The sequence below is a fragment of the Lepisosteus oculatus genome, chromosome 12 (assembly GCF_040954835.1).
Source record: "Lepisosteus oculatus isolate fLepOcu1 chromosome 12, fLepOcu1.hap2, whole genome shotgun sequence".
Taxonomy (NCBI): domain Eukaryota; kingdom Metazoa; phylum Chordata; class Actinopteri; order Semionotiformes; family Lepisosteidae; genus Lepisosteus; species Lepisosteus oculatus.
In genome coordinates, this window is record NC_090707.1 from 37,871,354 (window position 1) to 37,896,532 (window position 25,179).

A 25,179-nucleotide genomic window follows, 5' to 3' on the forward strand; every position below is an offset into this window, starting at 1 on the left:
AGTTTTTTCGGGGTCGTGACGTCACTCAGCCCCCCTACGCTGTCGTAGGGAAACCAAACCGGTCTCAATCGTTACTGCATCACTGTCATGGCTACTGCCGCGACATTAAGTCCATATATCGCGATATGACAAATCCCGAAAAAAAAGGTCCCATCCCCATGTCGCGATATGGACCCCGCATATCGTGATATGACATAGCCCCTGCAAAAGTGCCCCGCCCATGTCGCGACATGGGGGTCCATATATCGCGATATGACAAAAACTGTCACGACCATGTCGTGACCAGAAGCCCATATATCGCAATATGACGTACTCTCACAGGATATGCTGACCCCATGTCGTGATTCAAAGTCCATATCTGGGTATATCATGTCCTGATATGAGACCTTTGTTGCGACAGTGGTGCCAGGGTGGCATGGAGGCAAGGCGCCAGTCGTGATATACACTGCCGCGATATATATGGGATATACCTGGGGTCCCTATCATGACATGCTCCGGAGGTCTTGTCGCGATGGTATCCCACAGTTAGGCGTTTGGCAACGGCGTGACATGGTATTGTGCTTTGTGGTCATATATCAACCCGCACCCGCCCAACCCGATCTAAAATCTTGTTTTGAACCCGAGTCAACCCGTTCCTCACTAGTTGTCACGATCGCGTGGTTACGCTGTTTACGGTTTGATATGTGAGTGCGGCTCGACCGCTGCACTGATTACTGTTCGTACCGTTTTGTTCTCACTTTTGAATCTCTTACTTTGGGTCTGAAGGTTCAAGGTGTGATTGAAAGCAGCAGTCGAAGCAGAAGGGGTCTTGTCATGGAGCACTGGCACCAATCTGGGGCTCTGAAACTCCAACGCAGCGCCGATAGTGACACTGCAAGTGTGAGTGAGGTGATCTGTGAGCCACACCAGCAGTGCTGTAATTCTCATCCCAACAGCTTGATAACAAGCGATGTGCCAGGAAGCAGAAGGTGTGCTTGATGTGACGTCTTCGTCTGCTCCCGGACACATGACCAAAGCTGCCCGGCTTGGATCCGGAGATCACTTCTCTGACTGCTCGGCAAAAGCAGCTCCGTTCTTCACATGGCCTTTTAAAGTCATAAACACCTTTGCAAAAGATGCAGCTTTGCCTGTAAAAATGTGGAGTTCTGTTTTAGTACAGGAATAGGTGACGATTCTCACAGGGTAAGAAGCGGACTCGGGCACAGGTGGTCCACCGCACCGGTGACTTGGAGAACCTCTGCAGCTTCCCTGTAAGGCCCCTGTCCCGGGCCGGTCCGCTCGCAGTGTGTCACCCGTGTTTACCCACTACGGTGTAGAAAACGCCTTTCAGTCCCCGGCGTGTTACTGCAGCGCCTGTTATCATCGCAACCCGCCGCGATCAGATGTGCGCTGAAGGGAGACTCTGCCGAGAACGGAGCCGAATTTCTCCGGTGTCTACGAACGTGCATAATGTGCTTTTCTCCCGCCGCCCCGGTCAGACACGGATCGCTGATCCACTGAACTGAGCCCTAGATTTCAGGACGGGCAGCCCTCGGCAAAAAAGTAACTTTCGTTTCTCCACCCCCCCCGCCCACGCTTCCTGGCAGCTCGACTTCCGCTGTGGTGAGCGGCTCTGCCGTAATTTGAAATCTCAAGGCGGGCGGGAGATTCGTCTTTGCAGGGTGGAGGGTGTTTGTGCGCCATGGCGACTGCAGGTATGGTGGACCGGTGCCCCCGGGGGCTGCGTGGGGCGGGTGGGAGGCGTGGGGGGGGCACCGGCTCGTTGTAACCCCGCAGAGACTCGCTCGCTCCCCGCGCCCCAGCCTCTGCAGGAGCAACATGTCTGCCGCCGACAGGAGAGCGCGGATAAATGATGATGCTTGGGGGTGACGTGACGTGCCCCTGGTGTCACTAATCGTGCACAACCTCTACATTTGCGTCCCGTTTCCCTGTTCGAGGTGGCCCGGCAGCCGTCGGTCTTTAAACCCGCACTAAACGGTGTTTCAATCGCCCCTCGGTCTGCAGGCAGAAAGGACGCTTGATTTTCTCTGTATTGCGGAAGGGAGATCGTGCATTTGCAGTAGCCGGGCAGGGGACGTTGGGGGCGACGTCTTTACACGAAGTAATAGGGACGGTCGGTTTAAATCTGGCCAAAAAGGCCACGGAGAGAGTACGTGTCGGGCTCGGGAGGGTGTGAGGCGTGTGAATCACTCGGCAAACAGCGCAGTGCCGTTGCTCAATCCCCTGAGCTGGGCTCTCATTACCTGCTGAGAGCGCTGCACCGCGGGATGGGGTGACGCTGCAGGTGTGGCGCCCCCTGGTGGCCGGCGGACCACACGCCCGCCCCAACCGAGGTCCGGAGTGAGCCTCTGTCTCCTCCTGACAGGCACCGACCCGCTGGACTTCTTCACCCAGGATCAGATGCTGGCCTTCTTCCACAGCAAGAAGACAGAGCTGTCCTGCCTGGAGCAGCCCCAGAGGCTGCTGAACCAGCTCAGGGACCACAACATCATCCCCGAGGAGCAGTACGAGGTGAGCGCTCTCTCTGCCACCCCGCTGAGCCGACCTCGAAGAGCGAATTAGCACCTGCCGCAGGGCACGTGTTCCGTTCAAGGAAAGAGCTTTACTATATCGTGTGTGTATTGTTTTACGGGTTTAAAGCCCCCCTCCGCCCCGCGGTGCAAGATGAGCAGGAGCAAGTTGTGCTGCTCCACACCCCCGCTGTTCTTTGCGTACAGAATCACCCCTTGCCATCTGTCTCGAATACACTGGCATTGAACCTTTGGTGCTGTCTCGTGTCGTGGGTCCTGTTTTTTTATTGTGGAGTTTCAGGGACATCAACACTCTCAGGCCCTCTTTATTTAAAAACCTGGAGATCACAGTCCAGGGTCCCAGTCCAGGATGAGCCCCTACAGCCTGGAGATCACAGCCAGGGTCCCAGTCCAGGATGAGCCCCTACAGCCCGGAGATCACAGCCAGGGTCCCAGTCCAGGATGAGCCCCTACAGCCCGGAGATCACAGCCAGGGTCCCAGTCCAGGATGAGCCCCTACAGCCCGGAGATCACAGTCCAGGGTCCCAGCCATGGTGGGGCTCCATGTCCTCAGACAGAGGGGCTGGGTGGGGTGTGGTGGGGTGGCGCGGGGCCGAGGTCGCTCACCGGGTCGCTCTGCCTGCAGAGGGTGAGCCGCATGAAGAGCAGGGAGCGGCGGGAGAGGGCCCTGTACAAGCTGCTGGACTGGCTGGGGAGGGAGAGGCCGCAGAGGGTGATCGCCTTCTGGAAGTGCCTGTTCACCGACCACATCGTGCACGTGTACCCCTCGCTGAAACTCATCAGGAGCAGCATCATCGACGGTGAGCACCCCGGGGTCCGCAGAGCCCCCAGTCCGGCAGCTCCTCTCCGCGGCCGGCCGTGAGGATGACGCCCCTGCGCGCCCCCTGCTGGTCGGCCCGGCGCGGCGCGGGGGTCCCCGGGAGGCCGATGGTGACGCGCGTGCGTTTTTCTCTCCTGCTTCGGCATCGAGCAGGATCGCTGGAGAAGCTGCTGCAGATGGAGGAGAAGCCGGAGGACAGCAAGGATAAGGATAAGGACAAGGATATGGATAAGGACAAGGATATGGATAAGGACAAGGAAGAGCCGGGACCCTCCAGCTCGGCGAAGCCGCAGAAGAGGAAGAGGCCGCAGAAGCCCGTCTACGGTACGCCACTGTGTGTGTGTGTGTGTGTGCGTGCGTGCGTGCGTGCGTGCGTGCGTGCGTGCGTGTGTGTCTCAGGGTCCCAGGAGGGGTGGGCGTGGGCGTGGGCGTGGGCGTGGGCGTGGGCGTGGGCGTGTGCGTGTGCGTGTGCGTGTGTGTGTGTGTTTGTCTCAGGGTCCCGGCAGGGGTGGGGGTGTGTGTCTCAGGGTCCCGGCAGGGGTGGGTGCGTGTGTCTCAGGGTCCCGGCAGGGGTGGGTGTAATAATAATAATAATAATTGCTTACACTTATATAGCGCTTTTCTGGACACTCCACTCAAAGCGCTTTACAGGTAATGGGGATCCCCTCCACCACCACCAATGTGCAGCCCCACCTGGATGATGCGACGGCAGCCATAGTGCGCCAGAACGCTCCCCACACATCAGCTATCAGTGGGGAGAAGGACAGAGTAATGAAGCCAATTCACAGAGGGGGATTATTAGGAGGCCATGATTGGTAAGGGCCATTGGGAAATGTGGCCAGGACGCCGGGGTTACACCCCTACTCTTTTCGAGATTTTTAATGACCACAGAGAGTCAGGACCTCGGTTTTACGTCTCATCCGAAGGACGGCGCCTGTTTACAGTATAGTGTCCCCGTCACTATACTGGGGCATTAGGATCCACATGGACCGCAGGGTGAGCGCCCCCTGCTGGCCCCCCTAACGCCTCTTCCAGCAGCAGCCTCAGTTGAACCCAGGAGTCTCCCCTCCAGGTACTGGCCAGGCTCACACCTGCTTAGCTTCAGTGAAACTATGGGTGTGGGTGTGTGTGTCTCAGGGTCCCGGCAGGGGTGGGTGCGTGTGTCTCAGGGTCCCGGCAGGGGTGGGTGTGCGTGTGTGTTTGTCTCAGGGTCCCGGCAGGGGTGGGGGTGTGTGTCTCAGGGTCCCGACAGGGCTGTGTGTGTTGCAGGATCTCCACTGAGGAAGAGCGAGGACGACCCTGCGGAGCCCATCTGGACCTGGCCCCTGTACAAGGCCAGCCTGCCCATCTCCTGTGGGACCAAGACTGGCACCCTGGACCGTGGCAAGCTGGCCAGAGGTGAGGGTCACGCCCACACCGCAGTCTGACACGCCTGCTGAGTGATGCACCATTCCTGAGGACCCATCTTACTTCTTTGGTTGTTTGGTATCTAACTGAATGTCAAATTTCATACACTTAGCTGAGAAACCGGTCCCACGCACATAAAACTCCAGTTCCCGCATAGCTCACAGGCAGTTAGTAGCTAATTGATCGGAGGATCTTATTTCACCATTTCTAGAAAGAAACTATGGGTTTCAACAATGTGGCTGGGCAGCTTGTTCCACACTCCCACCACTGTTTGTGTAAACTGCAGTGATGATGCGTGTCTTTGTTGTCCTTGTGCTCCAGGGGAGAGCTGTATACTCTCAGAGGGACGGTGGTTCACTCCCAGTGCATTTGAGGAGTTCGCAGGAAAAAAAAGCTTCAAGAACTGGAAACTGAGCATCCGCTGTCGAAACACAGCCCTGATCAAACTGATCCAGGTGAGAGAGAGAACAGAGCACAGCCCTGATCACACTGACCCAGGTGAGAGAGAGAACAGAACACAGCCCTGATCACACTGACCCAGGTGAGAGAGAGAACAGAACACAGCCCTGATCACACTGACCCAGGTGAGAGAGAGAACAGAGCACAGCCCTGATCACACTGACCCAGGTGAGAGAGAGAACAGAACACAGCCCTGATCACACTGACCCAGGTGAGAGAGAGAACAGAGCACAGCCCTGATCACACTGACCCAGGTGAGAGAGAGAACAGAGCACAGCCCTGATCACACTGACCCAGGTGAGAGAGAGAACAGAGCACAGCCCTGATCACACTGACCCAGGTGAGAGAGAGAACAGAGCACAGCCCTGATCACACTGACCCAGGTGAGAGAGAGAACAGAGCACAGCCCTGATCACACTGACCCAGGTGAGAGAGAGAACAGAACACAGCCCTGATCACACTGACCCAGGTGAGAGAGAGAACAGAACACAGCCCTGATCACACTGACCCAGGTGAGAGAGAGAACAGAACACAGCCCTGATCACACTGACCCAGGTGAGAGAGAGAACAGAGCACAGCCCTGATCACACTGACCCAGGTGAGAGAGAGAACAGAACACAGCCCTGATCACACTGACCCAGGTGAGAGAGAGAACAGAGCACAGCCCTGATCACACTGACCCAGGTGAGAGAGAGAACAGAGCACAGCCCTGATCACACTGACCCAGGTGAGAGAGAGAACAGAGCACAGCCCTGATCACACTGACCCAGGTGAGAGAGGGGGAGCAGGTGGGCAGACAGGGGGACACACAGAGAGGGATTGTGAGAGAGACTGACAGAGACAGAGGGCTGACCTAGGCGAGAGACCTAGAGAGAAGGCAGAGAGCCAGACAGCCCTGAAAGCCGTTTGGATGACGTGGAAGGAGGAAAGAGAGGATACCCAGGATACGAGTTTGGAGTTTGGGAAAATTCTTTTGAATCTGTGTTTCTCCACACAGGATGGCCACCTGACATCTCCCGGTTTCAAACGCAGTAGGAGGAGTGACGAGGTGAGTCTGCGGGCCGTCCCTGTGTCCGATGCAAGTTAGAGACTTGGAAAACTGAGTGGGTTCTGTGGAATGTTTTCCTGTGGGATTACTGAGGCTGGGCAGCGCGCTCTGAGCTGTGTGTGTGTGCTTTACCATTACAGGACAGTGTGACCAAGCCTTCCTGTGTCAAGAAGAAGACACCTTCTCCAAGAGCAGCAAGAGTAAGACTGTCCTGTTCTCACACACACACACACACACACACAGTCCCCATCACCTGTCCAGCGCTGTGAGTGGAGTGTCCTTACAGAGTAAGTGTAAGGAATTATTGTTATGGAGTCACACTCGCGCGCAGCCAGGCACTGAGACACACACATTCACACCCTTACCAGCCCGCACACACCTGCAGGTCATCTTGAAGCTGCTGGTCTTGGACAGGCGGGACCCCCTGTTAGCGAGTGCACAGAGACCCGGCAGGGACTAACGGCTGTTCTGCTTGGTTTCAGGGGAGGAAAAACTTATTTGGCTCCAAGTGGCGAGAAAGTTCCCCTTCAGGTGAGCAACTCTCTCGCCTCTGAACCTCTTCTCCCCAGGGGTGTCTGATGTCGGGGTGCACCATCCAGACGCCTCGGCGCTCCGATCTCCCTGCCTGCTGCTCGAACAGCTCCAGCAGCCGGAGCATCTCAAGGACGTGATGGGGGGGACACTGGGGCTCCCCTCAGAGAGAGGGGGTACCCTCATAGTCTTCTCCTTCAGGACTGTAGAGTCCGTGGTCGCCCATCATCTGGGCTGTGTTTCTTCTGGCCTTGCTGTTGCTAGTGTACAGGCTGGTGCCATTCTCCCTCTATGGGACCGGCCATCCCACCGCTGCCACCACTGGCGAGAGCAGCCGCGGTTGATACTAGACCCTGAGAGAGCCTCTCAGTTCTGGGGGCGAGAGCAGTTCAGGGACTGACGTCCTCGTTGAGGTGAGACGCTGATGCTGTTTCTCCTGCAGCTTCGGACACCTCCAGCGAAGAGGAGGAAGAGGAGGGCGACGAAGGGGAGGCTGGGGCGGGCGATGAGGTGTCCGTGTTCCTCCGCGATCGCCTCCCGGTCACCTGCGGCTCGGCGGCCGGGAGCCTGCAGAGGGATCGCTTCGCCGGCGGTCAGTGTCCGCGCTCTGCTGTCCGCCTGCCTCTCGCGTCCTGAGCTGACACCCCTGTTCTCACGCCCCCTGTGCCTGTCTGTGCCCCCCCTCGCCGCCCCAGGGACCTGTGGGAAGTGCATCAGGACAGAGGAGAAGTGGGTGACCCCTGTGGACTTCCTGAAGGAGGACCCCACAATGAGGGAGGGCTCCTGGAAGAGGAGCATCCTGTGCCTGGGGGAGCCTCTGAGATACCTGATTGAGGTGGGTCGGGGGTCGGGGGGTCAGGGGTCGGGGGTCGGGGGTCGGGGAGGTTAGGGAATCCAGGACGGCCAGCATGGTACCCTGGCAGCTCTGCTGCAACGCTGTCCCTCAGGAGAAATGTATGCTCGGGTGGCACGAGATCGGCGCCGACAGGGCGGGCCGAGCCGGTACCCTCCAGCCTGCAGGCGGAGGCCCAGGAGGAGTGTAACCAGTGACAGCAGCAGAGCAGGAGAGGCTTCCAGCCCTGCGCTCGGGTCGCTCTGTTTCTCTGGGACTGTGTACTAACGTCGTCTTCATTCCCTCTTCCCGGCCCGGTGCAGAAGCGCGTCCTGGTGGCTCACTCTATCCTGTGTAAATGCAAGGCGTGCAGCACCACAGACGCGGACCGCTGGGTAAGGCATCTGTGCCGTTCACTAACTTCACTGACGCCTTCATCCACAGACACTGACGTTTGTGCAGCTGGGCATGGTGACAGGAGAAATCTGAGAACAGCATCTCTCCCTCGAGATCTGGGATTTGAACCTGTAAATCCTGCAGCCTGCCAGTCTCTAGTCCTGAATCCAGGAGATATTAAATCATTGAAGTATTAAACCAGCAGAGCTTTGTCACACTTATATATCAGCAGTTTCCCTGGATTATGTATAGAGACAGACTTGCAGGACTATAGCTCTTATTTCACCCATAATAATGTTCAGTTTTAGCTGTGCTGTGTATCACTGACTCTCTGCAGCCCCTCGAGACTGACCCTGCGATCCCTCTTCTTCCTCCCCCTCCTCTTCCTCGGCCTGCAGCAGGACAACGATGACGACTGCTACGTGTGCTGCAGCCGGGGCAGCCTGGTGTGCTGCGACGAGTGTCCCCGTGCCTTCCACCACGACTGTCACGTGCCCTCGGTGGAGGAGAGCCCCCCTGGGTCAGTACACTGCCTGATCTCACCTCCACCCCTCTCCTGGGTCAGTACACTACCTGATCTCACCCCCACCCCTCTCCTGGGTCAGTACACTGCCTGATCTCGCCCCCCACCCCTCTCCTGGGTCAGTACACTACCTGATCTCGCCCCCCACCCCTCTCCTGGGTCAGTACACTGCCTGATCTCGCCCCCCAGCCCTCTCCTGGGTCAGTACACTGCCTGATCTCGCCTCCACCCCTCTCCTGGGTCAGTACACTACCTGATCTCACCCCCACCCCTCTCCTGGGTCAGTACACTGCCTGATCTCACCTCCACCCCTCTCCTGGGTCAGTACACTGCCTGATCTCGCCCACCACCCCTCTCCTGGGTCAGTACACTACCTGATCTCACCCCCACCCCTCTCCTGGGTCAGTACACTGCCTGATCTCACCTCCACCCCTCTCCTGGGTCAGTACACTGCCTGATCTCGCCTCCACCCCTCTCCTGGGTCAGTACACTGCCTGATCTCGCCCCCCAGCCCTCTCCTGGGTCGGTACACTGCCTGATCTCGCCTCCACCCCTCTCCTGGGTCAGTACACTGCCTGATCTCGCCTCCACCCCTCTCCTGGGTCAGTACACTGCCTGATCTCACCTCCACCCCTCTCCTGGGTCAGTACACTACCTGATCTCACCTCCACCCCTCTCCTGGGTCAGTACACTGCCTGATCTCGCCCCCCACCCCTCTCCTGGGTCAGTACACTGCCTGATCTCACCTCCACCCCTCTCCTGGGTCAGTACACTGCCTGATCTCGCCCCCCACCCCTCTCCTGGGTCAGTACACTGCCTGATCTCGCCTCCACCCCTCTCCTGGGTCAGTACACTGCCTGATCTCGCCTCCACCCCTCTCCTGGGTCAGTACACTGCCTGATCTCGCCCCCCAGCCCTCTCCTGGGTCGGTACACTGCCTGATCTCGCCTCCACCCCTCTCCTGGGTCAGTACACTGCCTGATCTCACCTCCACCCCTCTCCTGGGTCAGTACACTGCCTGATCTCACCTCCACCCCTCTCCTGGGTCAGTACACTACCTGATCTCACCTCCACCCCTCTCCTGGGTCAGTACACTGCCTGATCTCGCCCCCCACCCCTCTCCTGGGTCAGTACACTGCCTGATCTCACCTCCACCCCTCTCCTGGGTCAGTACACTGCCTGATCTCGCCCCCCACCCCTCTCCTGGGTCAGTACACTGCCCGATCTCGCCTCCACCCCTCTCCTGGGTCAGTACACTGCCCGATCTCACCTCCACCCCTCTCCTGGGTCAGTACACTGCCTGATCTCGCCCCCCAGCCCTCTCCTGGGTCAGTACACTGCCCGATCTCACCTCCATCCCTCTCCTGGGTCAGTACACTGCCCGATCTCACCTCCACCCCTCTCCTGGGTCGGCACACTGTCCGCCCCCAACCCAAATCTACTCCTGGGTCAGTACACTGCCTGATCTCACCCCAACATCAGCCTGTGCCATGCTATTAGCCGGTGGTGATGTCAGCTAGAGCCACACCTCTCCTCCAATCAGGCGCTGTGGAGCTCAGTGTGGGGGGGTGTGGGCGGAGCCAGGTGGGCGTGTCCAGGGAGCAAGCTTGCAGGTGTCTGTTGTTCAGGTGCAGCACAGGTGCCGGACTGTCGACAGTAAGCTGACACTCAAAACACTTGCCCCTTCCAAACTGGGGCTGTGGATAAAACACAGCTGAGGAGTCCAACAGCTTCAAAGGAGCTTGAAGATGTACTGAGCCGACGATTAGAAAATGGTCAGCGGAACTGGAGTGGAAGACAGTGAGGCCGTCCAGGAATGACTGTGATGTCTCTGGCCTGTTGTGTCTTGACAGGGACACGGAGAAGTGGATCTGTAGCTACTGCTCCCTGAGAGAAGTGCAGCAGTCCTCCAGAGGGGACCCCCTCTCTCTGCCGGAGCTGTTGCGCTCCGATATCACACAGTACCTGTCGGTAGGTCCTGCTGGGGGTCGCTGCTCTGTTCCGTGTGATGCTCTGCTGGCCTGGTCCTCTCGGCTTTGGGGACTATGAGGTTGGAGGCCAGTGTGTGACTGTTTCTGCTCCTCTCCACAGCAATGCCACTACCTGCTGCTGTATCTGTACAAGGCTGACAACCACAGAGTCTTCGCACCCAACCCCTGTCACACAGTGAGTGAGAGCAGGGAGTCCATTACCATCTGACCTGGAGAGAACTGTCTGTATTCTGTGTGCAGCACTGAGGCTGTGTGTGTGTGTGTGTGTGAGTGAGTGAGTGAGAGGGCTACACTGAGTCAGAGACACCAGTGTGAGAGAGACAATGTGTGTGTGTGTGTGTGTGTGTGAGAGGGCTACACTGAGTCAGAGACACCAGTGTGAGAGAGACAGTGTGTGTGTGTTAGAGGGCTACACTGAGTCAGAGACACCAGTGTGAGAGAGACAGTGTGTGTGTGTGAGAGGGCTACACTGAGTCAGAGACACCAGTGTGAGAGAGACAGTGTGTGTGTGTTAGAGGGCTACACTGAGTCAGAGACACCAGTGTGAGAGAGACAGTGTGTGTGTGTGAGAGGGCTACACTGAGTCAGAGACACCAGTGTGAGAGAGACAGTGTGTGTGTTAGAGGGCTACACTGAGTCAGAGACACCAGTGTGAGAGAGACAGTGTGTGTGTGTTAGAGGGCTACACTGAGTCAGAGACACCAGTGTGAGAGAGACTGTGTGTTGCAGGTCGAGGGCTATGCGGATGTCATCGAGAGTCCCATGTGGTTGGACAAAGTGAAGGACACCTTACAGGCTGAGCGCTATCACAACGTGGGCCAGTTCGCCACAGACATCGAGCTGATCTTCGAGAACTGTGCCAGGTTCAACCAGGTGAGACCTCCTGCGCCCCGTTAATGAAGGAGGGACAGTGGGGGGACAGATTCAGACCCCGAGGCCTGGCGTGAGGCCTGTTCGATCGGCCCAGGGCTGCTGCAGGAGGAAACAGAAGTGGGGTCTGCTGGGATACACCGTTCGGTCAGGAGAGTCCCACACAAACTCGGCAATCGCAGACTCTCGCAGGACCAGTCCGATCCCCTCCAGATTTCTCACCCTCTTCTTCTTATTTCTGTTTCCTTCCAGGATAATGAGTTTGGGGAGATGGGCGCCAAGCTCAGGGATGTGTTCGAGGAGGAGTTGAAGAAGGTTTTCGCTGTCGACTAGCGATCCTTCACCGGTTGTAAGGTGCCTTAAAATGCTTTCAGTGTTTCAAACTGGAAGTTATCCTCATGCCATGTAAAATAGTTCCTTTTGCACATGCCGGGCTCTCTGTGTGGCATACCAATACACTGCAGTAGGTGCTGCTTGGCTGTACCTGGTGATGACCTTCCATACTTCCTGGTATGACATCACAGGGCAGGTCCCCGACTGACCAATCAGAGGCCAGCAGTCTCCTGCCTTTGTAAAAATCTTCATGGTTTCTTGTGAAATCTTGTGGTGATCCTTGCCAACATCTCAGAATATTTAGTCTGGCTACCGCACCTTGTGTTTCTGGGATAATTGCAGAAGGATTGTGTCATAAGAGAGTACCACACAGGCTCTTGTTTGTAACCTTTTTTCATGTTCTTACAGTATAATGCAGTGGCCTACAATAGTAGTATTTTTTCAATATAATTATGATGTTATACTGCACAAAAATCCTGTTCATGCCATGGCACGCTGAGGTCAACTGAGATCGTAGCCTCAATCAGAAACGAGTAATGTGTGTTTGTTTTTAAGTGATGTTAATATTCAAACGCTGTCATACCAGTATCGCCTTCTCTTGTTTTTCTCTTGTCTCTTGTTTTTAAAACTGTTTGTGTTTCCCCGAGAGCAGCCCTGGAGGCCGGCTCTTCCGAGGCTTTTGTGAGGATAGAAATTCCGCTCGTGGGATTTTTTTTTTTTTTTTACTTTTGGTGAATGTCAAACGCAGAGGTCTGGGGGCGCGATGAGACTTCCCTGGACCACAGCCACGCGGACTGCACCCCCGCGGGTGGAGGGACTGGGGGGCTCGTCTCGTCCCCCAGCACGAAGTGAGCGCGTCTCGGCGACGATGTCAGGCCCTCGAATGTTTTTCCGAAAGAATGTGGATTTTGGGACCACCAGCCCTACCCTGTAAATGACGAGTCTCGCGCTCGGTTTTATAAATCTGTATCCTATTTCTCTAACGCCTGCGTTCCATTCTTCTGTACCCAAACCAAGACACAGACAGACAGAGAGATCTCGGCCGCCCTGTCCCTGACTCGGGGCGGGGCGGAGGAGGTCTGGGGGGGGCACTGATGGGGTTGATGAGCCGCTCCTGCCTGCACTGCTGTTCTGGAGGAGGGTGGTCTCTCAGGAAGCAGTTTGTGGGGCTCCGAGATGCCTCAGTCTGTACACTCTGCTCCCAGCTACTGGCCGTTCTTGTGTGGCCTGGGGCGCAGATGACTCCTCTGATTGCACCATTAGGAAGCCGTTTCCTTCCCTGCTCTGACGCTAGGGGGCGCTAGTCCTGTGGCGCTGAGTGGTAACTGAACCACGCGACCCGAATGGGCAGGCGACTCACTTTAATGATTCACCTTGTAATGTGTCTAATACGGATAATGTGTGTCATTCGGAAGAGGTGTGAGTGGGGCCAGCAGGGGGCGCTCTCCCTGCGGTCTGTGTGGGTCCTAATGGCCCAGTATAGTGACGGGGACACTACACTGTAAAAAGGCACTGTCCTGAGATGTAAAACTGAGGTCCTGACTCTCTGTGGTCATTAAAAATCCCGGGGCGTTTCTTGACAAGAGTAGGGGTGTTACCCCAGTGTCCTGGCCGAATCTCCCCCTGGCCTTTACCCCTCATGGCCTCCTAATAACCCCCCTCTCTGAACTGGCTCCATCACTCTGCTCTCCTCCCCACTGGGAGCTGGTGTGTGGGGAGCGGACTGGAACATCATCCAGGTGGGGGTACACACTGGTGGGGGTGGAGGGGATCCCCGTGACCTGTACAGCCTTGTGAGTGGGGTGTCCAGAAAGGCACTATATAAGTGTGAGTATTATTATTATTATTAATTATTCTCATACTGGAACAAAGAGCAGAAGATGCTGTGTGAGCAGTTCCCAGCCCCTGCTCCTGGAGGAACCCTGGCTCATTCGCTCACTGCAGTCCTGGGGGATAAATAAAGCCCACTCTCTCCACTCCAGGACCACACCGGCAGGTTTGTCCAGCTGAACACAGCCGGCGCTGGGCGAGGGCGCCCCCCTGGTGGACCCCTGGAGCCACTGCATCCTTCTCTTCTCGCGTTCGAGCCCTGCGGGGCGCGCGTTCGCAAAAGCGGGGTTCGGCGAACCGGACGGCGGGGGGGATCTCTTTTTTTCTCCCTTTGAAAAATCGGGGGGGGGCATCGCCGGCCATTGTTTCTGCTCCCTCGGTACAGGGGACGGCGAGGTTTCCGTGCGAGACGAGCAAAAGGAAAAGCGAGAAAAATCCACATTTTCTGTTGCTGTCCTTGTCGTGTGGAGCTGTCCCACCGCCGAAGGCGCAAGAGTCGCCCCAGAGCCTGAGTAAATTGAGTGCTTTGGGGAGAAGACCGATACCAGTATCATTCTGCATGTGCCTGTGACAGAGGGAGAGAGCCATACCGCACGCATGCGCGCTACCCCCCAGCTGCCTGCGTTCCTGCAGTCCCTGCGTATGACGTCACTCGCAAGGCCGGCAGCGGAATTCTGCCCAGAATGCGCAGCGGGGTTGCGCAGATCTGCCGTGCAAACAACGCAGCCATTATCCCTCCGTCCCCCTCCGAAAAAAAAAAAAACCCAACTCATATTTAAAACATAATCGATACAGCAAGGGCGCAACGGAAAGGAGACGCCGAAAGCGAAGGTGTATGTGTTTCCAAAAGGAGGAGGAGGCGGCGTGTGCGCTGGGGAGAAAGTACGAAGAGAGGTGGGCACAGAAATGACAGACAAAAAGTTCTCAAACTGCACCTGAGCCGCCCCCCCCTGCACACCGACCGGACTGCGGCGGCGGCGGCGGCTACCGACGGGCGCGGTAACTTTGCACTTTTTGTTTTTTCTTGATCAAAACTAAAATTGGCTACCCCAACCACCTGCACCAGCAGCCAAACGCCGAAAATAATAAAAGAAGAGGAGGAGGAGGAGGAGGAGACCGCCGGCATGAGCTCGGACGCCCAGGGCACGGAGGCGCCGCCGGAGCCCGCGACGGCTCGGAGGAAGGACGTCACCCTGGGCAGCGCCTGCCGCATCGTCGTCTGTGAGTTCTGCTGCCTCTCCGCCGCGCTGGTCGTGTAGTGATCACGCACGCACGCACGCATGCCCGCCCCCACCCACGCGTGGTGGCGCGGGGCAGGGGATAGGTACCACTTTCTGTCACCAGCTCGCGACTGTCTTTATCCGCGTGTCTGTCTGTGGGGGGTTAGGGCTGTGTCTGTGTCTCTGGGGGCTGTTGCTGTGTTTGTGGGGGCTGTTGTTGTGTTTGTGGGGTGGGGGCTGTGTCTGTGGAGTGGATGCTGTGTCTGTGGGGTGGATGTTGTGTCTGTGGAGTGGATGCTGTGTCTGTGGGGTGGATGCTGTGTCTGTGGGGTGGTTGCTGTGTCTGTGGAGTGGTTGCTGTGTCTGTGGAGTGGATATTGTGTCTGTGGGGTGGATGCTGTGTCTGTGGGGTGGATGTTGTGTCTGTGGAGTGGATAATGTCTATGGGGACAGATAACGTCTATGTTCCCTGTTTCTTTCCTGCAGATCCTGTCAGTGCCAATAAGCTTTTCCCTGTTCCTGCCGTTGGGAAAACCACCTTCCAGATCGCTGCAGGTCCGTGCTCTCCTGCCCACAGCCGAGACGCAGTGTGCTGGACTGAACCTTAACACCTCACTTTCCATGACTCACTGCTGTCGATTTGAACCCTTGTCAGGTTTCTTGGATAGAAGCATCAGTTCTAATAAGACACACTGCACAACACACTGACCGTTCCTCCAGGACCAGGACTGGACAGCCCTGCTGCAGACACACTGACTGACCCCTCTAGGACCAGGACTGGACAGTCCTGCTGCAGACACACTGACTGACCCTCCAGGTCCAGGACTGGACAGCCCTGCTGCAGACACACTGACCCCTCCAGGACCAGGACTGGACAGCCCTGCTGCAGACACACTGACCCCTCCAGGACCAGGACTGGATAGCCCTGCTGCAGACACACTGACTGACCCCTCCAGGACCAGGACTGGGCAGCCCTGCTGCAGACACACTGGCTGACCCCTCCAGGACCAGGACTGGACAGGCCTGTCTTAAAGTGACCAGAAGCCCTCAATCAGAGGACTGTGTTATAACAGAGGCTGTGCACTGTTGTCACCACAGGCCCTGTGGATGCGGTTGACACAATTCATCAAGAGACAGGGACCAGTGACGGCGCCCCCAAAGTGGTGATGGTGCCCCAGCTGGCGCCAGAAGCAGGTACAGGACTTTCCTGTGAAGAGGTTTAAATTATATTGCTCCTTCATTTAGTTTCTCCCAGTGTCACGCAGTGTCTCTGTCCAGACTTGGGACACGGACCTGTCCTCTCTGGAAAGAGAATTCTGTCTGTGTGCAGTTTCTATGAAAAAAAAACCCCAAAATCCAGTGTGATTCTATGGGCTGGCTGTGGACACTGAGCCTGTCCTTCATCAGGTTCTCTTTTGTGTCTCTCAGATACTCAGCTAGCGCGTGTTGTCTTTTAGAGTCCTGTAGCAGTGTGTGTCCTAGTGGGTGAGGGTTAGGCTTGTGCTGTGCTGTCCTGAGGCTGGTTGCTGTCAGTGAGCTTCAGGACCAGCTGGCTGAGGGGCTCTTCTCTGGGCTCCGCAGGTCTGCTCACAGCTTTATAGGTATAATCAGTATTTTATTCTTCTCTCTCTTCTCTGTATGGATGGGCAGTGAGTACTGGTCTGAGCTAGCCATGCAGGAGTTAATTGGTGTTTTTAAAGTAACTCCCCTCTCCCTCTTCTCATCCTCTCTCCCATCTCCCTCCTGTCTCCTCCTCCTCTCCCTTCTCCTCCTCCTCCTCCTCTCTCTCCCCCCCCCCGCCTCAGCCGGTGCTCTCCCGCTGCCCCTGGCTTCTCCGGGGCCGTCCTCGGAGTTCACGCACCAGTGTATCCTGCAGCTGATCGAGGCCGTGGGGAAGCGCTGGGACATGTACAGCGCCCGGGAACGCACACGCCTCTTCCACAACGTGCAGCAGGAGCTGGAGGCGCTCGGACACACCTTCACCATGGAGCGCATCCGCCGCAAGTGGAACAACCTGGTGGTCACCTACAAGAGGGTGAAGGACCGCAGCAGGGAGACGGGCCAGGCCAAGACCACCTGGGAGTACTACGAGGTGCGGCTCAGCCCAGTTCAGTGCACTGCAGAATCTATCACACCTCTCCTCAGCCCAGCTCAGTTCACTGCAGAATCTATCACACCTCTCCTCAGCCTAGTTCAGTACACTGCAGAATCTATCACACCTCTCCTCAGCGCAGCTCAGCACTGAGGAGTCAATCACACCTCTCCTCAGCCCAGTTCACTGCAGTTCAGAATCTATCACACCTCTCCTCAGCCCAGTTCAGTGCACTGCAGAATCTATCACACCTCTCCTCAGCCCAGTTCAGTGCACTGCAGAATCTATCACACCTCTCCTCAGCCCAGTTCAGTGCACTGCAGAATCTATCACACCTCTCCTCAGCCTAGTTCAGTGCACTGCAGAATCTATCACACCTCTCCTCAGCCCAGTTCAGTGCACTGCAGAATCTATCACACCTCTCCTCAGCCTAGTTCAGTACACTGCAGAATCTATCACACCTCTCCTCAGCGCAGCTCAGCACTGAGGAGTCAATCACACCTCTCCTCAGCCCAGTTCACTGCAGTTCAGAATCTATCACAGCTCTCCTCAGCCCAGTTCAGTGCACTGCAGAATCTATCACACCTGCCCTCAGCCCAGTTCACTGCACTGCAGAATCTATCACACCTCTCCTCAGCCCAGTTCACTGCAGTTCAGAATCTATCACACCTTTCCTCAGCCCTGTTCAGTGCACTGTAGAATCTAACACACCTCTCATCAGCCCAGTTCAGCACTGCAGAATCTATCACACCTGCCCTCAGCCCAGTTCAGTGCACTGTAGAATCTATCACACCTCTCATCAGCCCAGTTCAGCACTGCAGAATCTATCACACCTGCCCTCAGCCCAGTTCAGTGCACTGCAGAGTCTATCACACCTCTCCTCAGCCCAGTTCAGTACACTGCAGAATCTATCACACCTCTCCTCAGCCCAGTTCAGTACACTATAAGATTGCAATCACAACACTATTAAGTACAACGTATAACAGGACAATACTGTAAAGGAAACTGGTCTGCTGGACACTACAGAATTGTACAGCAGTTAGAAATGGGTATCCTCAGTGGATGATGAATCCGTTCCAGGGCTTTGCTCACAAGGCAACCCTGGGCTCCACCCTGCTTCAGGCTCCTCACCTGGGGCTGAGTCAGTGCACACTGGGAGTTGCAGCCTGACGCAATACAGCTTCTAACATCGCCTAGCCTTCTGAACAGGCCAGCTAGGAAAACCTGGAACGGATCATCGCACTGAGCAACAGGGGTCCTTGTACCCCTGCCAGAGTATGGTGCAGATTTCCACTTCCTTGACGCTGCCTCCCCCCCCTTCTCTCCGAAGATGATGGACGCCCTGCTGAGCAACACGATAGGGGCCCAGCCCGTCGCCACGGCGGCCGCCACCATGGTGACCACGCTGACCCCCGACGCCCCCAAGCCCTGCCTCTTCCCCGCCGGCGTCACCGCCTACGCCCAGATCCCCAACCTCATCCCCACGGCGGCGGCCCCCGCGCTGACGCCCCAGTCCACCCCCGCGGCCCCGGCCCACGCCTCCTCTTCCTCCTCCTCCTCCGCCGCCGCCGCCGCCGCCCAGGACCCCCCGGCCGAGCCCCCGCCCCCGCCCGCCGCCCCGCCCCGCCCCGCCCACCGCCTGGCCTCGCGCCTGCGCATCCGCCGGAAGCTGCGGCGCCCCCCCGCGGCGGACACGGCCGCCTCCTTCCTGGCGCAGCAGCAGAGCCAGGCGGAGACGCGCACCTCCCTGCTGCGCGGCTTCCTGGCGGCCCAGGAGGAGCGCGGCCGGGCCGAGGAGGAGCGGCAGCGGCGCCAGGAGGCCCGGCAGCGCCGGCGCGAGAGGAGGGAGGCCACGGCGCTGGAGGCCGTGAGCCGCATGGCCGCCGCGCTGGAGCTGGTCTCCTCCAAGCAGGACACCATCATCGCGCTGCTGCAGAGGCTGGCCGACCGGCAGTAGGGGGGGCGCGGGACCCCAGACCCCCCCCGCAGAGCGGCGGACGCGCGTTTTCTCTCCTGGTGGAAATCGGCCGCGCGGAGCAGGAGGGAGTCTGTCTCGTCGTCCCCTGGACAGACTGGGGGGGGTGGGGGGGGTGCGGGATCTGTGACCCCTCTCTCTCTCTCTCTGTGTCCCCGCTTTATTCTCACAGCTGGTCAACAGGGAGGGGGAGGGGGGGAGCGGCTAGCGTCGCCCCCTGGTGGCGAGCTCCGGGCAGGACACCCCGCCCCAGTGTGACGGACCCAATCTGTGCTCTCCGATTCGGGACTGCCTTCCAGACTCCTGATTTTGAGTGGGGGGGGGGGTGAGCGGACTGTACAGAGGATTTTTGTTCTGTGTTTTTTAACCTTCCGGGGGCGTGCTTGTCTGAAATTAAAATCCACAGTTGCTCACACTTCCCCGTGTCCGAGTCCGAGTGCCGCCCTGGGCCGGACCGCGGCTGCGCGTCTTGTCCAGACGAGCAGGGGGGTCAGTCGAATCGCGGACACGCTGGTCCAGCTGCCGGTGGGAGAGACTGGACCACCCGGGGGTGACGCAGGGGCAGCAGCCCCCCCGCAGTTCCTGGACTACAAGAGCGATGGAGGCACTCCAGAGGACTGCATTTCCCAGCATTCCTGCTCGGCAGGAGAAGCAGGCATACCTGACCATGTGGGGATTCATCTGTCCAGACCAGTTCAGATGACCACACGGGGAATAATCTATCTGTCCAGACCAGTTCAGATGACCACACGGTGAATAATGTTGTTGTCAAAACCAGTTCAACTGACCACATGGGCAATAATCTATCAAACCAGTTTAGATGACCACACTGGGAGTAGTCTACCTGTCCAGTTCAGAGGACCACACTGGGAGTAGTCTACCTGTCCAGTTCAGAGAACCACACTGGGAGTAGTCTACCTGTCCAGTTCAGATCGCCTCCGTTCTCTTTGCGTGAGAACACCAGAGCAGGCCGGCTGTGGAACCAGTCCGCCTGTTACAACCGGCTGATCAGAGAAAACTCGCGTCTCCGCCTCGTTTGCTTAAAAGAACTTTCCCCCCCACCGGTTCAGCTGTTTCAGAATCTGTACAAAGAAGAAAGTGTCCCCCAGGCACATTCCGGAAGAGAACCGAGAGGACGCGCTAAACCCAGCGCCATCTCCGAACGACACGGGGGCAGGCGCCGGAGAGCGAGTCCGGCCCAGATCTCTCTCCCTCCCTTCCTTCCTTAATCACGGTGCGAGTTTGTCTTTCGCCCCACCCAGCTGCAGGCTCGGGTAGGCGGGGGTGAGTCGCCACAGTCCGCTGCAGGCAGGGTGTCCGCTCCTACCGCCCAGCGCTGGCCCGCGGTCCGAGGGGAGACTCGCCCTGCGCCGTGAGGACCCGGCCGTGTCGGAGGGGCGCCGAGCAGGTGAGGGGTGGGGCTGTTGATCCCTTGGTTTTGTTTTTCGGGGCTCGTCAGCCCTCCCGGGGGTGCGGAGTCCGGGTTAGTCCCTGCTTAACGCGCCCTGAAGCTGTCGGGACCGGCCCGTCGAGAGTTTGAAACACAGAGCCGGCCGGTCTTGCTTGACACGCGTCCCGGGGAGCAGGAGGCTGTCTGGAGATCTCACCCGGCTCCTGTGCGTTCCGGCGGCCGGCCACCAGGGGGCGGGCGGCCGGCGAGTCGGGTCAGCGGGACCTCCGACAGAATCTAACCCTGCAGGCAGGTCGCCCAAGCGGGCACGCAGTGATGCCGGTGGCCCCGAGAGGGAACGAGAGGTGAGGACGGCATTACCGGTAAAACAGACGGCAAGAGAACCGCATTATTATACTCCGTTGCGTTCAGGAGCGGGCAGCTCGTCGCGCTGTCTGAGCCGAGGCGTCAGATGAGTAAAAAAAAGCCTCAAACTCGGCTTCGGCTGACTGGTGCTGCCCGGATTGCAACAGGAGCTTTCGGGTGGTTTTTTGGGTTGTTGTTGAAGGCGAAACTTTTAAGCTGTTCGGGGTGGTGGTGGTGTTTGGGGGCACACAGAAGTGAGGTTCGGCAGCCGGGGGTCCCGTCAGTCTCTCCTCGCGCGCTAGAGCGCTGTTTTCTGAGCCCCGAGGACGGGGGGGCGGGGGTGCCCGAGAGACGGGGTGTTTTGAAAGAATCAGCGTGATTATTATCACTTCTTTTTTTCGCTTCTGTACGTACCAGGAAGAGGTTTCTCAGCGCTACGCAACTGTTTACACGTGCTTGTGGAAGTGCGTCATTTTAAACCGAGCTCCGGTGAAACACGCCCCAGAGACACACACACACACACCGCTGGCTCGTTTCTCGGGAGGGCCAGAGAGTTTTTCACCCCGTCGAGCGTTGAGAGCACATGATGTCTGGACAGCTTGTTCCACGCTCCCACCCCCCTCAGTGTAGAGAAGTGCCTCCCGGTCCCGGTTTTCAGTGCTCTTCCACACGAACGGTTGTTTGCTAACTGGACGGTTTGACATCTGATGTCTTTACTCACTGGAGACGAAGTCTGTGTGGCGCAGAGGTCAGCACTGCTGCTTCGCAGTGTTGGAGCCCTGGGCTCAGTTCTGGACCTGGGGTGCTGTCTGTGTGGAGTCTGCATGTTCTCCCTGCGTTTCCCCCGGAGTGCTCTTGTTCCCTCCCACAGTCCAGGGTCAGTGGGTCAGTGGGAGAGTGGGAGAGAGGGGGTCAGTGGGAGAGAGTGGTCAGTGGGAGGGGGGTCAGTGGGAGAGTGTGAGAGAGAGGGGGTCAGTGGGAGAGAGTGGTCAGTGGGAGAGGGGGTCAGTGGGAGAGAGTGGTCAGTGGGAGAGGGGGTCAGTGGGAGAGAGTGGGAGAGTGGGAGAGTTCAGCGCCTCAGTGAGCAGGGAGACTCCGGGCTGTAACCAATATTCTCTCCCCCAGGGCTGGAAGAGAGAGAGTCCTGAGGCTGTGACCGGCGTTCCGGCCGCTGTCCGGAGAGAGGCAGAGGAGGAGAGAGTCCTGAGGCTGCCCGCAGAGAGGCAGAGGAGGAGAGAGTCCTGAGGCTGCCCGCAGAGAGGCAGAGGAGGAGAGAGTCCTGAGGCTGCCCGCAGAGAGGCAGAGGAGGAGAGAGTCCTGAGGCTGCCCGCAGAGAGGCAGAGGAGGAGAGAGAGTCCTGAGGCTGCCCGGAGAGAGGCAGAGGAGGAGAGAGTCCTGAGGCTGCCCGGAGAGAGGCAGAGGAGGAGAGAGTCCTGAGGCTGCCCGGAGAGAGGCAGAGGAGGAGAGAGAGTCCTGAGGCTGCCCGGAGAGAGGCATAGGAGGAGAGAGGTCCCAGCTAAAGGAGTTGGGAATTCGGAAGCACAGCCACCCTCTCCGGATCGCCTGTTCGGGGGCAGCCATGCCGGTCCCGTCCGGCCCAGCACCATGAGGAGCTGCGGGGGGGCCGCCGCTCTGCTGGGGGGGCTCACCCTGGGGGCTGCGTCGGCGCTGGGGGGGGAGGAGAGCCGGGACGAGCTGTGGGGGGCGGCCGGCCTGGTGCTGGACGGGGGGGCCTGGGGGGCCGGCGCGGGGCTGGTCCTGGGGGCCCTGGCCGTGGGGGCAGTGTGGGCCGCCGAGCTGCTGTCCGGCTCCCGGGGCCTGGCGGCCTGCGTGCGGGGGCTCCCCCTGACCGGGGCGCTGTGCGGCGCCGGGGCGGGCGCGGCGGGGGCGCTGGCGGGGGCGCTGGCGCGGCTGGGGCCCGGGGCGGCGGCGCCGGCCCTTCGGGGCGCGGTCAGCGGGGGCGTGCTGGGGGCCGCGGCCGGGGCGCAGGTGGCCGCGACGGGGGCGCTGGCCATCGGGGGGCTGATGTGCGCGGGGGCGCAGGCCGCGGTCCGCAGGGTGGTGAAAGGGGGGGCCAGGGTGGCGCCCCTGATGACCGTGTCCGTGGCGGGGGGGGCGGCCCGGCTAGCGCTGAGCCTGGCGCCCGGGTCCATGGCCATGGGGGCCTTCGTGGGGGCGGTTCTGGGGTCCACCGGGGGCGCCGGGGTGCTGGGGCTGCTGGCAGCCGGGGGGCTGGGCGCGTGGGCAGGGCTGGGGAGGGGGGGCGCGTCCCCGGCGGAGGCGACGAGCCCCACCCGGATCGGGGCGGCGATCGCGGGGGCGCTGGTGGGGGTCGGGGTGGCGGCGGCGGGCGCGGCGGGCGCGGGGGTCCCCCTTGACCCGGGCGCCGCCCTGGTGGCCGTGTCGGTGGGCGCGGCGATGGCCGCCGTGGCGCTGAGGGCGGGCAGCGCGGGGTGCCGGTCGCTGGCGGAGGTCGTGGAGGGGCTGTTCGTGGTGATCAGCGCCAACACCCACCGCGGTCACCCCGAGTCAGAGGCGTGTCCCTGCGGGCGCCCCCACACTTTGCCCCCTTAGAGTAACACACCACCTCCTAGTGGCCTGAGGGGCTGGGCTGGGCAACTTGTTCCACACTCCCACCACTCTCTGTGTAAAGAAGCGCCTCCTGTCCTGATTGGAGGGTCTCACCCAGCTGTTTCCTGAAAGAAGCCCAGGGATCAACCTCAGCATCATGATTGGCCAGCTTGTTCCAGACTCCCACCACCCTTTGTGTAAAGAACCCCTTATCCTGACTGGAGGATGTCATCCAGTTGTTTCCCGAAAGAAACAGCCAGGGTTCTGGCTTCAACAACAAGGCTGCTCAGCCCGCTCCACTAGTGCCCTGTGCCTCCTGTTTTAGGGTCTAACTTCTCCCTGATCTACAGTTGTGCCCTGTGCTCCATGGTTCAGTGCTCTTTCTGAAGGAGCTTGCTGGGCTGGGCCTTTCACAGGGACTTGAAAACTTGCATCAGGTGCACTTGTGTTCTGTTCTGCTGAAGGTTAAAGAGATTCAGTTCCTTCACCCTGTCGGGGGGGGGACGTTCTCTCAAGCCTGGAATGTATCTGTTCTGTCCGCCATGTTCAAATTGAATTCTTACTGGTGCTGTGGGGATCATGGGGAAAAACCACTGGTCTAGAGCCCCAGGGTCTCCTGGCTCTCATTCTGAACCATCAGCGGCGTCTCTGAACGGACTGAAGGAGTCTGGGAGGAGTGACAAAAGCCAAGTCCAAACAGACACAGCTGCTGGTCATTCACAATCCCTGCTGACGTCATCTCCTTACCTAAACCATTATAATACCGTACCTGATCCCCTCTTCCCCTCACGTACTGTACCTCTGTTGCCCCGTCTCCCCCTCTGCAGCTGCCCCTTGGTCACTCCTCACTAGGCAGGGGGGTCTTATGGCCAGGAGATTAGCCCTCAGCCAAGACGGTTAAGCCAGATTTTGACTATAAGGCTCCATTATCCTTTCGGTACACTTGGGAACCTGGGTGTTGTTATTCCTAGTGAACTCCGATATGACCTCTGGATTGCAGACACACAGAAAGACCTGGGCTGGGGGTGAGGGCCAATGCCCCCAGCAGACCCGGCACAACAAGGTATCGTCCGACCTGTCGCTGGAATTCGCAATAATTCAACCCTGAGATCAGAGCCAGGTAACCTCGATAGGATTTTAGCATGACCCCCACCTGCTGCCTTTCTTTGCAATTTTTACAACTCATCACATCATACTGACCTTGAGAAAATGTCCGTGCATTGTTTATGTAAAGACGTTAACTGTAACTGTTTGTTATTGTTCCACTCCCCCACAACCCTTTGCGTAAAGAAGTGCCTCCTGTTCTCGGTTTTAAGTGCACTTCCAGGTAGTTTCCACTGGTTCCCGTTTCACTGTTGGGTCTGAAAACGGCCGCTGGGATGACTTTGTGTCTTTTTGTCTTCGAGGATTGTGGACACGGAGAAAAGATTGTAACAACATTGTGAATCGTGGTTCATAGGCCTTTTCTGTGTTGAATTTTTCCTTAAAAAGGTGTTTAATCAGACTCTTGGTATGGGTGTACGGGGGGGGGGGGGGATTTTTTGAGGTAACTGATTAGTCTGAAGCAATCAAATCAAGAAGTGTTAGCTGGTTAACCGCAGTGTTGATTTTGGGGTACAGTGGGGGGGCTACACGTGTGTGTCAGTCAGTCACTGGGAAAAGGGGGAGTGTTGTACCTGTGGCTCCACCACTCCCAAGTTTCAAATAAAGCCTTTTTAAACTCCGTCTGTCGGCCTTATTTTCCCATATGGCGTTGCAATCCGGGACTCGATTCGGAATGCCCTGGGTGAAGGGCACCCCTCTCCAAGGACACCCCTGCTCCTCTCCCGTCTTCAAGGATTCGGGGAGAGGGGAAGGTGATGCCGCAGGTGTCCCCCCGGCCGGAATTCCGCGCGCTGTTTCTCCCTGCTCCGGGAATCTGGACGAGCAGGTCCGAGCGCCCCCTCGCCCAGGGCCGCTCCGCCCGCGGGGACTGGCGTCCGCCCGGACGCTGG

The 25,179-nt window shown here is 58.4% G+C and overlaps 2 protein-coding genes across 6 annotated transcripts; both read left to right on the top strand.

The window, feature by feature from the left end:
* The first annotated feature begins 889 nt into the window (after positions 1 to 889).
* LOC107078865 (nuclear body protein SP140-like protein) lies at positions 890 to 12,724 on the top strand. 3 transcript variants are annotated; one of them, XM_069196865.1, is made up of 18 exons: positions 894 to 1,694; positions 2,366 to 2,511; positions 3,157 to 3,331; positions 3,505 to 3,675; positions 4,621 to 4,749; positions 5,080 to 5,213; positions 6,215 to 6,265; positions 6,406 to 6,465; positions 6,748 to 6,796; positions 7,239 to 7,388; positions 7,492 to 7,631; positions 7,952 to 8,023; positions 8,423 to 8,544; positions 10,401 to 10,518; positions 10,639 to 10,713; positions 11,268 to 11,411; positions 11,661 to 11,762; positions 12,394 to 12,724. In XM_069196865.1, the coding sequence occupies exons 1-17, from the start codon at positions 1,682 to 1,684 to the stop codon at positions 11,739 to 11,741; spliced, it is 1,830 nt and encodes a 609-aa protein (XP_069052966.1). In that variant the 5' UTR covers positions 894 to 1,681; the 3' UTR covers positions 11,742 to 11,762; positions 12,394 to 12,724. The 3 variants fall into 3 exon arrangements, with proteins under 3 accessions (XP_069052967.1, XP_069052966.1, XP_069052965.1); XM_069196864.1 differs by having other exon boundaries at positions 11,661 to 12,724; XM_069196866.1 differs by lacking the exons at positions 10,639 to 10,713; positions 11,268 to 11,411; positions 11,661 to 11,762; positions 12,394 to 12,724 and having other exon boundaries at positions 890 to 1,694; positions 8,423 to 8,584; positions 10,401 to 10,512.
* Positions 12,725 to 13,608: 884 nt separating this feature from the next.
* On the top strand, positions 13,609 to 22,222 carry LOC138242045 (uncharacterized). 3 transcript variants are annotated; one of them, XM_069196884.1, is made up of 8 exons: positions 13,609 to 14,465; positions 14,638 to 14,792; positions 15,278 to 15,346; positions 15,890 to 15,985; positions 16,597 to 16,883; positions 18,214 to 20,266; positions 21,740 to 21,799; positions 21,952 to 22,222. In XM_069196884.1, the coding sequence occupies exons 1-6, from the start codon at positions 14,407 to 14,409 to the stop codon at positions 18,838 to 18,840; spliced, it is 1,293 nt and encodes a 430-aa protein (XP_069052985.1). In that variant the 5' UTR covers positions 13,609 to 14,406; the 3' UTR covers positions 18,841 to 20,266; positions 21,740 to 21,799; positions 21,952 to 22,222. The 3 variants fall into 3 exon arrangements, with proteins under 3 accessions (XP_069052985.1, XP_069052984.1, XP_069052986.1); XM_069196883.1 differs by having other exon boundaries at positions 21,740 to 22,222; XM_069196885.1 differs by having other exon boundaries at positions 13,610 to 14,465; positions 14,641 to 14,792; positions 21,740 to 22,222.
* Positions 22,223 to 25,179: the final 2,957 nt, after the last annotated feature.